Consider the following 16,282-nt stretch of genomic DNA (forward strand, 5'->3'; position numbering starts at 1 on the left):
ACCTTTCTCTCGTGTCCCTCCGGAGAGTCTGACAGGAAGCTTGCGTTCACGTCCTCCAGGTCTGAACCACTGGAGCTGACGGAGGTGACGCTGAGAGCGTCGCCGCTGTCCCCCCCGCCTCCTTGGTATGGTCTGTAGTGTGAGTGGTCGAAGGACTTGGAATGAGAGCCGGGGGGGCCGCTGCAGCCGGCCTCCGTCAACTGCCGGCTGGAACCGAAATAACGAGGGGAGTTTTTATGTAGGACTTACTTCACGATCAGCAGTTAAACCCTTTTATACTGTGCCGTTTAGAGGTAACATGCAATTAAGTCCATGCTTAAACACCACTATATCTATGTATATATATTAAAATGTAACATACATGTTATTCTTACTTTAACTGCTTTTTTGTTTCAGTATGTTATTCAATTTTTATATCTTTTAATGAACATTTTACTCTGCTTACGGTTTTTGAAATATATTTATTTTATTTGATCTTTTGATAATAAATGCTTTCTTAAACTTCTAATGTTTATACAAATATTTCATTGTATTTTTTTATTTAATTTTATATTTGATTATCAGTTGTATTTTTAATTATGTTTTTATAAATATCTTTATTTTTTATTTATCCTTTTACTGCACATTCTTACTTTAACTGTTCTTTAATTTCTTACAGTTTAAAATCTACTATATAACATTTTATTTTAACTTCTTTTTTTCCTTTCTTTTATTTGTTCAATGTATTTATCTCTTTACTCCACATTCTTACTTTAAGGTCTATTGTAACATATAAATACATATCTTTTTGTGAATTGTAAGACATTTTTCTAAGCTCCTTATGTTTATATACATGTCTTACATTCTTACTTTAAATTATTTTGTTTGTATACATATTTTATTCTATTTTTATCTTTCATTGGACACTTTACTTTTATTTATTGGGTTCATATCAATATTTCCCAATTATTTTCTGGCTTTTATTTTTATTTCATTCTAAAAATGGAGCCACTGTTACAAAACCAAATATCCCTCTCGACAAATATAACATTTTCGGATTTAAATGATTTCTTATAATAATCATAATTACAGAAGAGCATTATTTGGCAATTTATTGGCTGCTATAACACATGTGGACTCAGCTTATGAGTCATAAAAACAACCATCTCTCGACCCTCAGTTCTAATGAGCGCTGTCACTTACTCGCTCCAGCGCTTCATGATTCCTCCGTTCTTCTTGGCTCTTAGCGTGTTGCTGGCCGACTCCGACAGCGGCTCGATCTCACAGGACAGATTGTAGCTGCGGGAACGGGAAGTCAGAACGATGAAGACAATGTTACTCCAGACTCATCTCAAGGATAAGACAAGGAGGCGTCCATCCCTGCCATATCAGTACCCAGAAAACCCTGCGCTCAGTAAACACAACACATCCCAGAGGGAAGGAAGGCTGCATCTGTTTGCATTATGTTAGTCTTAAATCTTAAAGAGGCCCTATTGTGCTTTTGGGAGTTTTCCCTTTCCTGTAGATTGCTATATAGGTTTGTGTGCATGTAAATAGTCTGCAATGGCTAAAATCCCTATAATAAAAATCCCAGATACAGTTCACAATGCATTTAAAAGTAGTCAGACAGCATATAACACATTGTAAAGATCCTATATGTTTAAAACATTCAAAAGCCGCAGAAATTTGAATCCTTCAACACCTCACACAGCAAAACTTTATCCAGTCCTGATTAGATTTTCTACACAGACTAACCTCTCTGCCTCGCTGAGTTTCTCCACGCCTGCGAACCACTCCCTGAAGTGGCTGTCCTGAGTGAAACTGTAGTTGTTGGAGGCTAACTGGAGCAGTTTGATCTGAGCGATCACCTCAAACTCCTGCAGAAATACAGAGACAAGAGCAAGGAAGGGTTAAAAAAAGAGTTAGTCTGATCTGAACTGGGAGGGGCTTAGTTTTTTCCCTTCTTTTAGGTAACCAAAAAAGTATAACCAACCTTTCTTCTCTTCTCAAAATTGATCAGACCGCCCTGAAAAATATTAGAAACCATGAAAAAGGAGTGTTAATAACATATGAACATGCCAAGAGGAAGTAAGGGCCTGTGTCCACATAGCGCCAGCATTTTTATTTGCATTGTTTCCAATGAGGAGAGGGCTGGCCGCTGCATGCGCCTGCATAATGAAAAAGCACTGACACCCAGTGACTTTTTTCTGAGTGCATCACCGTTTTTGTGCTGCCTCTCCAAGAGATTCCATCTAAAAATATTTAAACCTTTCAGAAAAGTGGCAGTGACTGTATACACAAAAAGCCTGTTTTTGGCTGTGTCTTTCAGACCGAAACTGTCAAAACAAAGAGTGAAAAGCTTCTTAAAGCAGATTTGCCGGACAGACTCTGAATGCTGCTGCTAGTGAGTGTCAGACTGAGTGGTGAAGCTCATTTATACAAAGTCTGAGAACATGAATTGGATTTTTTCATGCTTGTTTGAAAGAAGACACGAAAACATCCTTTATATATTTCTTTTGGTTCAGGGTCATGCCAACATTGTGGCACAAATAAATAATCAAATCCAAGGGAGATGCTAGTTTATCTTACACAGTGATGGGATAGTTAAAAGTAATGCATTACAAATTACAAGTTAAAAACGTAATGGCTTACTTTACTCAATTACTCACTGCTTAAAGGAAATAGTTACTCACCTGAGATGCACCATAAATCAAATGACAAATAACAATATATAGGTAAACCTTATGTATGCCCTGATCAGCACTAATCCTTAATCTAATAAGGACACCACTGAACACAAGACCTCTGTTTTCTGCTCTTTGTTTGAACGTCAGCCATGCATTCTTTAGCACAGGTTCCATCGCGGAATAAAACTGGTCCAGGTAGCTTGCAACAGTTTCTCCTGTCTGATGGCGGCCACCCGCTCGTTACTTGTATCTTGCTAAGTATGTTTCAGAAAGATGCCAATTCCAACGTTGAAACATTTCCCCCAAGATGTATGCTGCTATAGGCCTGTTTATCTCTGCTATGAGACTCTGACATTTCTGCTCCGTCTCCCCAACCATGAACTTGCGAGTGTAGCACAAATGAAAAGGCGTTTGATTTATTTTAACGAGATCATTTCGTTCTTGGTAATTGTAATGTAATTACTGCTGTTATCAACGGTAATTGCGTTACAGACTAATGTAATCCGATTACAGTAACGCGCTACTAAGTCATGCGTGACCCCCAACACTGGTCTTGCGGCGCTGTGTGGACTCACTGCCTTAATAAAAGATATGTAAGAGTAAAGTCCCGTGTCAGATGTCTTACCTCGGTGTAATCCTTCATGGCAGTGTCCATCATCACCAGGTCCGTCAGGAAGGTCCCCAAGTAAGGAATCGTCCCCTGCATCACTCCCTGCTCACACAGGACAGAGGGCTATCAGTAAAGGTAGAAAACATGGAGGCTGAGACATGGACAGGTCACACTTTGTTCATGGCACATAGGCACACAAATTCCTAAAAAAGTTATAGCAGCCAATAAATTGCCAAATAATGTTCTCCTTGCAATTACAACAACAACCTTTTTATAAAAAAAATGTGCACACACAAAATCCAAATAGTGGCAAAAATATGACATTTGTGAGGAGGGGTCAAGAAGATGGGAGCCTATACAACAGACCTTGTCTAAACTAAACTAAAAACAATAACATAAAATAATGAAAGTAGCTTAAATCATTTAGAAAAAATACAAAAAAGAGCATAAAACGAACCAATGAGTAGACAAAATCCAGTAAAAACATAGATATCTATATTGAATACTTACACATAGGTCAAGTTTTTAAGAATAAGGAGCTCTTGATATCTTGATTTTCCGTATATGCACTCATAAAGAGTATAATTTGTCCAGAGCTTCAGATTTATGTCATCTGTATTTTTAATTGGTCTATATTTTGCAGGTAAAACAAGTGGCTGATTGATAAATGATTGATAAAGTCTAGTTGTTGTTATTAACACCGAGAGTGCAGTGACTTCAGTTGCCATTGGAGTGCGCTGCTTGCACAACATTGATGAATGCAGAGGCTTAACTTACACAAAAATAAAATAAATATCCTTCTGATGTCTTTGCTTTGGGGACTCACCAGTTCTCTCTGCTGCTGGTGTCTCCTCTGAGCTCGTTTGGGGTTGATTTCCAAAGTGGCGAATTTGGACGTGCCCTCCTGCAAAATAACAACAGAGTGTGTAAATTTCACCAAGGAAGAAACCATTCTGTGCTATACTTCATATCCTGTCACTCATTTCACACACAGGGCGTTATTGTCTTCCATCAACTCCAAACATTGATAAAGAGCCATCACAATCTTTTCTTGTTATTTTTCAGTCGACTACCATTTGTCCCTCTATGAACAGGAGTGCAGCTGGAAAACAGTTTACACTTTTCAACAGTTTCTAATTTAACCATTGAAAAAATCTCAATGCTGGGATGCACAACTTGAGTAAAAGTGAAGAAACCTGTCACATTTAAAGCTGGCTAATTTCTGATGTTTCCCAAACATGTACGAATAAAACGAATTTCAAGTATTTTTAAAGACACACACAGAGTGATAACATGTGACAATAACAAATATTATATAACCATTATGCGGATGCTTAAAAGGGGAAGCCAGCCATGTGGCAAAGCACTTCCCCAATTTTGGGAGATTTGCAATTAATCTATTGCATCTAAATGTTTTTTTTTGGAGTGTAAAAACATACTTTAATACCCGAGTGAAGTCTGCAAGGCTATGCCGATGCATTAAGATTCATTTTCCAAGATTTGACAACCACTGAATATATTTATTTTCACTGTTTTAACAAAAGAGGTGAGGCACTTTGGGTTATCTAGTGGGTTACCTCCCTTCATGGATGTTTTGTGGATCTCTGCTCCTAATACTTCCGAAAGCTTTAAGAGAGAATTCTGGCCCAATATTTAAGTATTTAATTAAATTCAATATATACTTGGTAGGGCAAGTGCACCAAAGAAGAAAGATTGCTACAAAGCATAAAGATAAATGGCTGTATTTTCTTAAAACGTGTTCTCTTTGTTGTTGAATTACAGAGGCAAAAGTTGGGGGAAAATGCACCCCCGTCACATTCCTCAGAATGAGGTAACGCTACAGCAGCACTCTGTAACTCGAGCTGAGGGATTCCAGTAAACGCAGCCTGGCCTGAGCAGATATAGCGAGAGAGAGGCGACGCCCGAGGTGTTCTCTCACACCGGCGTCAGATCAGAGCTTTATCTACACCTGCCAAAGGTTTCCTCCTCTGGACGTCAGTGGTGATTCCCTCAGAGAAACCCGGGCTTTTCACTCCGTTACACAGCAAACTACGATATGTGGTAGTAATATCAAAAATAAACATATCTTGTGCAATTATTTTTGAAACTGTACAATTTGTACAATTAATCGATACTAAAGTCAATTGAATAAAATAGGCGTTTAAAGGGGCCCTATTCTGCTCATTTTCAGGTTCATATCTGTATGTTTTGTCTCTACTATGACATGTCTCCATGCTTTAATGTTCATAAAGGTCTTTATTTTTCTCATACTGCCTGTGCTGCAGCACCTTTTTTCACCCACTGTCTGTAACCAGAGCCCAGTCTGCTCCGATTGGTTAGCTGGCCAGCTCTGTTGAGATTGGTCAGGCGCTTAGAGATCTTAGAGCACCTTAGCCTATCCGTACAATATGATTTGAGCGCTAGCCAATATTTGAACTGATAATGGCATTTCTTTTAATGATTATAATATTTTGTGATGTTTTCTCAGTACTCAAATGTCCTTTCTTATGACAGCATGAGAATATGAAAGGTTTATATTTGCTGTGTCATTTCCTCCGGGTCACGTCGCTCAGCTCTTGCAGTCCTTGTATTGAGTGCATCCCAATGAGAGGGTGTCAGTGCCTCTCCGCATTATACCCCATAAATCTGGTAAATGATGACAGCGATCTGTCAGCGGCACGGAGCCCACCCTGGTAATCACGAGTAATAAATGGATGCTGATGAGATCCAACAGAGCATGGTACAAGGTGTTCTCCCCCGCAGGAAGTGTTTGTGGACGTGAGGAAGTCCACAGATGGGACAGGTCGCACATGCCATACATCCTGCTGCTATCTGTTCACATGCCATGACCTTATATAACTCTCACATATGAATTTAGTACTCTGTCGGATTATAAGGGCCGATTAGAAGCATATACTTCTCCACAACTCTGGCTCTTATTTCATTTTCTTCAGCTCACCTATGTCATCAACTGTCGTATTATTAGAAGTATTATGTTATTTAATGCAACAATATTTTGTGTACCGAAAAGCAAATTTTTTACGCAACACGATTACATGCAAAGAGATCAGAGCTGCCGCAAAATGACGCTGTTATTAAATCATTGCTGTTTTGTGTGTGTGGGCTGTTGAGAAGCTGTGACCCACCTTCACCAGCAGCTCTCGGCTGAGGGAGTAGTTGTTGTCGTCTGAGAAGATCTCGGACAGCTCGCGGAAGGTGCGGAAACTCTCCCTGTGAACAGACGCAGAGGTCAGGGCACAAAAAAAAGCAGTCCCTCTGCCTTCAGCGATATTCAATCTGTGCATCAATGAGGAGCGCACTGCTGTTGACCTACCGTGACACTTCCTCCCAGGTCCTTTTCAGGCGGTGGATGGCATTGCACTGCAGGGCAGAAAGGATGGCTCGCAACGAGGAGAAGTTCTTTAATATCCGACACTCCTGAACACAACGTAAACAATCATCCAATCAGAAACGGACAAGACGAAACTGTGCTTTAACTGTTGATATAATACGGTTTAGTGGAATACTGGAATACTTTTATTGGTCAATTTGGACATTCAGTGGTCTGCTTAAAAAAAAAGACCCTCTGATCAATAAAGTATGCGCAGTAATATCAATCCGAATAAAGCAGTCCAGTCAGTTTAATTTCAACTAGGCAAAAGAAACCAGAATAATAGTTTGTGTATTCATTTTTCTATTTGTGTAAAGCCTGAAACGCAAACGAAAACAAAACAAGAACAAGCAAACAGCGCAAGAGAAGGAAAGAGGTTAAAAGTCTCAGAGAGCTGGCAGGATAAGACAGAAAGGAAGTTAACACTAAAATCAAAAGGCTAAAATATCTCTTTTTAATTTGAAATATTCTTCCGAGTGCAGATGAACCTCACCCGTGCCACGTCTATCCACCTCTCCAGCAACCGCGCTCTCTGATTGGGCTTCAGCACGGGGTTGCTTAGGCAGGTGGTGATGACACAGTTGGTGACGGAGTTGAACTGGGCCACAGTGGCTCTGATGGTGGGGGCCAGGTGTTCCTTGCCTTTCTTGTCCCGCTGAGACCAGATCCCCCCCAGACAGTGGTATGGCACCACCTTTTTAAACAGGTCCTGGAGAGAGCATGGACTGGAGAATTAGCCAGCATGTAACAGAGTGTGTGATTTGAGCCTTTGCAGACCATTTACATGCACAAAAACGTATATAACACACTACAGGAAACAGAAAACCCCAAAGAGCATATTAGGGCCCGTTTAATACTCAGAGTTCTTCAGTTCATTTTTCCTACAAAGACTTAATAACCCTTTGAACAAACGAACAGGCGAAACTGAAATTATTTGCAAACTATAAACTGATAAATTGAACACATAATTGGCAGATGAATAGATAATAAAAAATAATATCTAGTTATTTTTACTTATTCTAAAGCCAGACTGAAAAGAAACTGTAGAGGTTAGAAGAACTGTTGATAAGGGAATAGGAAGTGTCCTCACCGCATCCATGAGTGTGAACTGCTCTGCCACCATAATGGGGTCGAAGGACAGGAAGCTGAAAGCAGGAAGCTCGTCCTCGAAGCCGCTCTCTTCCTGCGTAGCAAAAGGGCAGCCAATGTGTTCCCCTGAAGAGACAAAACATATTTCATTAATTTAATTTCAACAACAGTGCCTCAACACAAACTCAGTCCCTGCTCTTCTTCTGCTTCTCATCCTCTCTGTGACCTTCATGTTTGTTTTATCCTCGCAGGATGTGGACATTTCACTCAATCTCATGTGACTGCCAGCTGGTCCTTATCACTGTATTATTATTGTGATTGGAACTCGTACAACCAAACTGTTCTTTACAGCAATAAGTATTACAGCATTTGGACTGACGAAATGTTAAGCCGTACATGAGGACATACTGATTAATCCACAAAATAAAAAAAACATTTGTGCATGTACTCAAGTTAGAAATATATGTATTCAAGCTCTGTACTTAATTAAGGTTTTGGGGTACCATTTCATATTACTTTATACCTTTACTCCACTACATTTTGGTAGCTAGTATTGTACTTTTTACTCCACTACATTTATATGACAACATTAAGTACTAGTTACTTTACATATTTAGAGATGGGGTATTAAGCACAATACGTTTTTCAACTTTTTTAACTTTTAGTATATTTTGATGGCAATACTACGGTGGCCAACAGGTGCAAATGTACTACAACGACCCAAATAACTTGCATTAGGAGAAACGCACTGCAGTTAAACAACGATGCAAATAAAACACTAGATATGTACAAAGCAACACACACATTGTGAAATAGTTTCCTCTGCATTGAATACATCCTAGTATAAGAAGTGATTCTATAGTTTAGAGCGCATTGAGGGGTTTCCTTTCTCAATAGCACCTCAGCAGTGGCCAGGAGACAAAATGGCACCTCTTAAAGTACCAGTCCACTCTCAATACTTGGTCAATTATAGTTCCCAACAAAAGTTCCTAAAGAATGGATTGCCCTGTATGCACATGTGAAAATAAATCAAATAACAAAATAATTTTAAAAATATTATTTCATTAATCAAATAAAGAGAAATATATCATTGCTCTCTGACCCCCTGCCCTGCTGTTGTCCCTCTCCTGTCCTGCCTTCATACCATCAGGATCAGGCTCACACTGCTGTCGGCGGTGGAAGTGGGCCAGCAGATTGCGGGCGCGGCGCTCCAGGTCCGAGCCGGGGAAGTGCATGCGGAGGTAGGACATGAGCTGGTGCAGACAGTCGTAGGTGGGAGGGCTCCAGAAGTCCTCGGAGTACTGGTCCAGCCACGCGCCCAGGATTGAAGACACAGTGCTGCAAAACACACACACACACAATAAATATAAAGAGGAGTCTGAAAAACCAAAGACGAGTTTTAAGCCTAGCAAGCTGCTAAGCTAAAGATAAATGCTAAATAAAATGAAAATTAGCAAAGCTAACTTTAAAAACACAGCCTAGCTTCTTAAATAAATACAATAAGGTTCATCATACAACCCGAAGTGTCAAATTAGTCCTTCAACAAAAACATTTAGTCGCTTCATTTGTATGAGTAATGTAAGCAAGTCATTTCTGAATTAACATAAGCAGTTAGTGTGTAAGCATCAGACACTTTTTCAATTACTAGTTAGATATTTTAACAGAGGTTGTTACAAAAGATATTCAAAATCATGGATGGAATTTCCCAGTCTATCCACGTTAACTAAAGAATTGTCTAATTTTGTGGTATTCTTACTTTACCAACTTCCAATTAAATGCCAGCATTGCTCAAATATGAATTCAATCAATGTAGTAGCTCATTGACCTGACAAGGGACTTATGTATGTCCTATGGTTTGAACAAGCAACGCTCACATGCTCTGCTATAACCAAACAGAAAAAGCCCCTCCCTCAGCCTGACAGGTGTCTTGCAAAGAAAACAGTTTGAGAACCGAGCTGGTAAGATATCCTTTTAAGCCGTGCAGGAGTGTGAATGTACTCGGTGATTTTTGTTGGCAGCTGGACACTGAAGTGCACGGCAGACTCACTTCCTCAGCTCTGTGCAGTCGTCCTGGGACACTCTGTGAGCTGTGGCTACGGGGATGTGTTGCACCTTGGCATACCTAAACAAGAAGAAACACAAGTTGTTCATTTCAGACACAAGGCAGTGGCCATATTTGTACTCTTGGTGGGCTGATTTTGACTAACATGAGTAGTGTGGATATAGAGAGCACAAAATGAAAATTACTAAGAACAAAGTACAAATAGTGGGATTTTCTGGTTAAAACTGCCATTTTGGGCCGTCGTATAGCTCAGCTGGTAGAGCTGGCGGCCATATACTAGGGTTTGATCCCCATGCGGTGGACCCTTTGCTGTGCCTCGTCCCCTCTGTCTCCCCATTTCTCATCTGTCTCTAAAATATAGACACTGCCATTTTGAATCCTGAAAATATCAGAAATGGACTCCTTGTCCAAATCGGCCAAGCCATATTTTAACTATTGTCCCCATAGGCTATAAGGCTAACTAACGCAACTTATGCTAATTGTGAAAATTGCCTAACATATGCAAGTTAGCATCCGGCAGCTTCTATGTGCTGGGGACCCGTACTGTACATTTCTATCCTCAAACTTTGGGGTACTTTTCCGGGATCACAAGAAAGAAAGAAAAAAGAGAAAGAGAAGGAACCCATAATTGTCGGGGGGGAAATGTACATTCTACTTTTGACCCATCCTAGTGTTAGGAGCAGTGGCTGCCATACGTATGGCGCACCGGGGAGCAGCTTAAGGAACGGTGCTTTGCTCAGGGACACCTCGGTAGCACTTGATCTTTCGGTGACTTAAACCAGTGACTTCTCGGTTCCCAAGCCAAGTCCCTAAGGACTTAGCCACCACCGTCTGAACAGAGAGCTTGACAGGACTCTATTAGCTGGTAAACGGACTATTAGGGAAAAGCCTGAAACAGCATTTTTGGTAACAAAAATGAGTTTATATCTCATGCCCCCTAGGATTTATCCCCATCACTGTACCTGTTGAGCAGGAGATCCAGCACCTGCCTGGTGGAGGCGAAGGAGCGGTAGGTGCAGAGGAAGATGGTGACGTAGGTGGAGTCTTTTCCCCTGAACGCTGACACCATGTACTCGACCAGCCTCTCCAGAGTGCCGGCCTTGATGGTCCGCACCTTGCAGGTCTCGTAGAGGCTCAGGGCGGAGTCCGTGTCCACGCCCAGCCATCGCTGCCCCTTACTGGCCGACTGGTGGAGCTGCACCTTCCTCAGCGTGATGGTGAAGATGGCGTCCTCCTCGGTCTCCTCCCCAATCTCCTGCGTCGAGCTCTATGAGACAAGAGGAGACGGAAAATAAGACATTGTACTCCAACTCATGACGTCAGTGGTTTGTTACAACCTTGTAATACTGTGATATGAGTTTACTTATACTATTTGGGTTATGATGTCATTTTCTATTCACAATTCTCACTGATACAATTGGACAAATCAACAGTGTCAGTCCGAGTTCCTGTGTTTTGATCCACATTGGTGTATTGGTTTATTTACATTTAGATCACAAATTGTTCCTCCAAAGGCTGAACAGCGGAGTCCGCTGTTCCAGCGGTCATGACCTTCAGTCATACATGAGAGGGTCAGTGGTTTGATCCCAACCTACAGTGGCACAACAAGAGCAAACATGGTACAAAACACGTCCATTAGCTTAGCTATAACCACACAATATCACTATAATATCCCCTATAAAATTACTAGAATATCCCTTTAATCAATATGATGCTACAATTCCTGGTAAATGGTTCATGTTGGAAGTAGCTCTTCAAAAAGCAAATTACAGGGAGCTAAAAACAGAGAAAAGATGCAACTGTGTTAAAAATGCCTGACATCTCATTTTGGGACGAAAACCCTTTAATTATGACCATCTGTGTGACCTGCTCTTTTTTTGGTCCCCTCTCTGAGTCATACTCCGTGAATCATGCGCGTGGCAATGCATAGTTGAACAATAGCCCGTAACTAACCAGAGCTTACTGGATAAACGGCACTACAACACAAGCTGCAGCCTGTAACCCAAACAGGGAATTAACACAAGCCGCTTGCTGCATGAATGAGAGCTCATTTTGTTGTAGTTTTATCCTGAACATGAAAAACACAGCAGTGTTGACAGAGATGGTTTCAGGCTGTCAACATGTTGTACATGTGACCTGCATTATTGCTGCTGATAGTTACCCAACAGAAACCAATGGAAGGGTTACAAAACTCATCTTCAAGGCAAGATAGGCTAAGGGACCTCTGACAGAGTATAACCAAATATCAGTCACAATGCAAGTGACCACTAAACTGCAATAATTACATAAAGCAATATAGTAATTATTAGGAATTTGGGTGTTTATCATTTCCTGTACCGTGTTATATAGGATTTTATGCATGTAAATGTTCTGTAAAAGCTAAAATCCCTAAGATCCCACCAGAGGGAGTTTCTCTCCCGCACATAGAATATAATAGAATCCTTTATTGTCATTATACAGGTACAACCAGATGAGTAGAGCTACTTTCTTTTTTTAAGGTGCTATCAAAACAACAGACAAGACAGACATACGCCTCCATAGTTACTTCTGCAACATAGTGACATCAATACGTAACACTTGCTCCTCTATCGCCTAGTGCTCCAACATATTGTAAATATTGTGATAGGCTAAGGGGCGGGACATCTCTAAGCAGTGACCAAAAACAACTGGGCCGGCCAGCTAACCAATCAGAGCAGACTGGGCTCTGGTTTCAGACAGAGGGTGAAAAGAGGTGCTGCAGCACAGGCAGTATGAGAAAAAGAGCTTTTTGAACATTAAAGCATGGAGACATGGAGGGACACTATATACAAAAATGGACCTGAAAATGAGCAGAATAGGTCCCCTTTCCAAATTAGGGAATCCAAATTGTGAGGACATTCTACTTGTGTTTGTCCTATGTCAAAGTAAACTAAATCTGATTCAGTTTTAGATGGCTTCATGCTACCCTGGGTTTGCAATGGGAATATTTCACTTTTTTCTTTTTATGTAAATATATGTTTCAACCCAGTTACTAAAATGATATGATTCTGTTATGAGTATTTACATTTGGAATTAAAAAAGGTATTAAATGTATTGGGAAAATATCTACCTTTTGAAATACAAACTGTATTTGCAAACAATTGCACGAAAGGGTGAATGAACTCAAACTGAAAACAAACTTGAGAACAAAACCACAGGCTGAACTGCCCACAGCCCTGACCAGGGAGAGGTCAAAGTCACAAATGCTGAAATATTGATTCAAAAAGGACCATGCTGCACAGCACTATGTCTTGCCACTAATATGGATGCATGGAAAGATACTCATGACTCCTGTTTTCTTTTTGTTTCTTGCAACTTAATTTGTTTTCATTGGCGTTTTGACCTGGAAAATACACTTGATGCAGTTCGACCTCTGCCAGTCAAGAATGACAAAATCTTTGGCTGCTGTGGCTCATGAAGCACAGCAGTGTTCTGCTAAGGGAAAGATCGGTGGATCGATCCCCAGCCCCATGATACCAAACCCCAAATTACTTCAATGCCAGGGCCAATAGTGTGAGAATGGCATTCTCTCCTGAGCAGGTGGCCCTTTGGACGGCAGGCTTTATGAACCAGGTTGAATGACGACTTGTAAATGTAGAAGCACTTGTGAAGTTGAAAAGACTGAAAAAGGGCTATAAGAATGCAATGTTATTTAGAAAGCTCAGTAGCAGGACACCCCAGTATTTTATTTATCTTTGTAGTATTTATAAGTATTCCTGTAGCTTAGTGAGATTGTATATTGTAAAGTATTCAATTTATTCAATATTTTACTTAGTGATACGTCATTTTCATTGTGGATTTTATATACATGCCAGTAACTTGTGTAATGCTTGACAACACTGCTGCTGTGACAAAATGATTTCCCAATTTGGAATAAATAAAGTATCTATCGTATTATCTAAACTCGTGAGAGAAGAGTTTTTCACATAACAGCACGAGTTTCCAATCTGCAGTCGGTATATCTACTAAAGATGTGCCTGACAGTGTTGAATCTCTAAATAGCAGAGCTACAGTGTGAGTCATTGAGGCCCCAGTGGAGGAATGGCATGTAATCTGGCGTGCCACAGTATATACCAAGGCCCCTGGTAGTGCATCCTGGGAGCATTAGTCACCCGAGTCCGCTTCCAAATCTCAGTGCGACTGCCTGTCTTTCACTGCCTACTTTTGTTTGAGGGTCAGGGATCTATTCGGTAAGATCAGTCAACGCCAAGTCTCTCTGTTGTGTCTTTGTTACCATGGAGACAAGCACAAAAGGAGGATGGCTGTGAATTTGGAAAAAATTATCATCAAGCTCTGCTACTGTTCTTGTACTTAGGATTCAATGATTTGGATAAGCAAAGAAGTGAAATAAATGTATAGGATATGTCACAGTTAATGACACATCGCATTTTAAAACAGGGGAACAACAAAGACTAACCTGCCAACTCAGGGTTATATCTCAAAGGGTTGTGTCTGGTTTTCTTCATGTAAAAATCACCAATTGTGGGGATGTTTAAGACAAAAGAGCCTATTAAGTATGCTTCAGTAAATTACATTCTTTCTCAAAATCATGATATTTGGTGCATAATGTGATTCATTTCAGTTAGAGACGGATGCTTTTTGGTCAACTGTAGATTCACTGATACACATTAGTTTGCCTTTCCATTGGGTTATAATCAGAAGCGATTGAAGTCTAGAGGTAAAACCCTCTAATAAGGGAATTGACAGAAATGTTCAGCAGTAGGACATTCAAATAACTGTTTAATAGTCATTTAATTAATTACCTTTTTAGATGCGACTATTTTCTAGTTTCCAAGATAGTAAACATCTAAAGACTACATTTTATGTTATTTACTTTAGCAGTATTCTGGTGTGTTTAGGTGTCAGTTCACCAACATGAAAGTAAGATCAACACCCTACAGGAATAACATCAAAACATCTAGGGTTACAAATAGAAAAGGGTTGATGCTGGTCATAGCAACAATACGTGTCCTTAAAAACAAGAAATAAACTGGAATAAAAAGGCAATAAACTGGCTCCTACTGGAAAAATAAGCTAAAAAAAGAATAATGAAAGAACCAAGCTCACAGACAGAACCTGAACTCCAGTACCCTTGTTACAGAGGGAGGGGTGTGTGTGACAAATAAATAGGGAGAGGAGACAAACCCCTGGTCTGTTGTAAATCTGCCGAGTATAATGGCAGAGGCACAGCTGCAGCCGAGGGCCTTGACAGCACGAGAGGCTCTTATCAGCCAAAGCACAGGGGCCGCTATCACTTCAAGCCCTGAGAAACGCAGCGCTCAAGGCCAGCGTCTCGCTCCATCAGACCAGTCAATTCCCACCATAATGCCCGTATTCATCCAGTTGCCATGATAACCAAGACTCTGTGTACTACTAGAACAAAACAATCAATACTTTGACCAGAAAGGTTCAGTCAGTGTCAAAGACAGGAACAACAAAAAGCCAAGATTAGCTCAGGCGCTTAAATGCTAAAACAGCAGCTGTGGCAGAAGTACTCAGATCCTGTACTTGAGTAAAAGTAGGAGTACCAGAGTGTAGAATATACTCATCATTGGGCAGATTGGTCCATTTCAGCGTAATATCTCTGATATGTTTTATAATTATTGATCATTAAAGTGTTCTCAGAGCTGGTAAAGGTGCAGCTAGTTTTAATGGCTTTGTATACTGCAGGGTAGCTGCTGGATTTACTGCAGGTGAACTAAAGTCTGATTTAAGGGTTGATTATATTTCACATCATAATTCCAATTCTGCACAATAACTAATGGGATTAAACAGATGAAGTGGAGTAAAATAACATGATTGACCTTTGAATTGTGGAGTAGGAATACAAAGTAGCAAAAAATGGAAATACCTTTGTTACTACTGTAAAACAGTAAAATCAGAAAGTGGATCAATGCGGGAACAGTAATTGTTTGAATGTTTAGCAGGACCACAAAGACAGGAAGACAAGAAACGGATTCAATAACGTTGGCAGGTTGGTCTTAAATCTGATGAATTCTGCTCTTTTATAGAGTCTTTGTAAATGTTTGTTAACCCTGAACCTCAAGTGGAAACCTCTCTGCTCAAAGAACATATGTGCTAAAGAAATATGAAAAGGGCTTTGCAGTCTCTCAGCAGACAGCATCAGTCTCCTCTAGCTGAACAAGGGTCAATAAGAGGGAATTCCCTCTGAATTGCTTCTTTTTATAAATCTAAGAAAGTATCACATTCCTTCAGTCTGACTCAAGCTTAGTCAACCAAATCGGCACCAACTCGGTTAACAAAACACAGGAAGTGGTTTCTAAAAATGGTTAGCCCTGGAGCAAGAAATGAGATAATTTGGAAAATAAAAGAGAAAAAGATGGTAAAAACAAAGCTAGACTTTAATTTCCTTGAAGGGGACTGGCTATTCAAAGGAAATGAAAGACTTCATCGACATGTAATCTCAACTGTGATTGCACTTTTTT

General features: G+C 40.3%; 1 protein-coding gene across 5 annotated transcripts in view; it reads right to left on the bottom strand.

Annotated features, from left to right (window-relative positions):
- LOC134873536 (ral guanine nucleotide dissociation stimulator-like) overlaps positions 1 to 16,282 on the bottom strand; it is a 72,023-nt gene that overhangs the window by 12,597 nt on the left and 43,144 nt on the right. For 4 of the 5 annotated variants that reach the window (XM_063897214.1, XM_063897212.1, XM_063897211.1 and 1 more), the window contains exons 2-14: positions 10,781 to 11,085; positions 9,804 to 9,878; positions 8,901 to 9,094; positions 7,758 to 7,882; positions 7,161 to 7,376; positions 6,611 to 6,714; positions 6,423 to 6,507; positions 4,103 to 4,180; positions 3,292 to 3,378; positions 1,973 to 2,005; positions 1,735 to 1,856; positions 1,183 to 1,278; positions 3 to 207 (exon numbers count right to left, since the gene is read on the bottom strand). In XM_063897214.1, the coding sequence (XP_063753284.1) occupies positions 3 to 207; positions 1,183 to 1,278; positions 1,735 to 1,856; positions 1,973 to 2,005; positions 3,292 to 3,378; positions 4,103 to 4,180; positions 6,423 to 6,507; positions 6,611 to 6,714; positions 7,161 to 7,376; positions 7,758 to 7,882; positions 8,901 to 9,094; positions 9,804 to 9,878; positions 10,781 to 11,085 (1,725 nt within the window). Of the gene's footprint in view, positions 1 to 2; positions 208 to 1,182; positions 1,279 to 1,734; positions 1,857 to 1,972; positions 2,006 to 3,291; positions 3,379 to 4,102; positions 4,181 to 6,422; positions 6,508 to 6,610; positions 6,715 to 7,160; positions 7,377 to 7,757; positions 7,883 to 8,900; positions 9,095 to 9,803; positions 9,879 to 10,780; positions 11,086 to 11,304; positions 11,406 to 16,282 lie in introns of those variants that run through there. The other variant, XM_063897213.1, reaches the window with a different exon arrangement.

The sequence above is a fragment of the Eleginops maclovinus genome, chromosome 12 (genome assembly GCF_036324505.1).
Source record: "Eleginops maclovinus isolate JMC-PN-2008 ecotype Puerto Natales chromosome 12, JC_Emac_rtc_rv5, whole genome shotgun sequence".
In the NCBI taxonomy this organism is placed as follows: domain Eukaryota; kingdom Metazoa; phylum Chordata; class Actinopteri; order Perciformes; family Eleginopidae; genus Eleginops; species Eleginops maclovinus.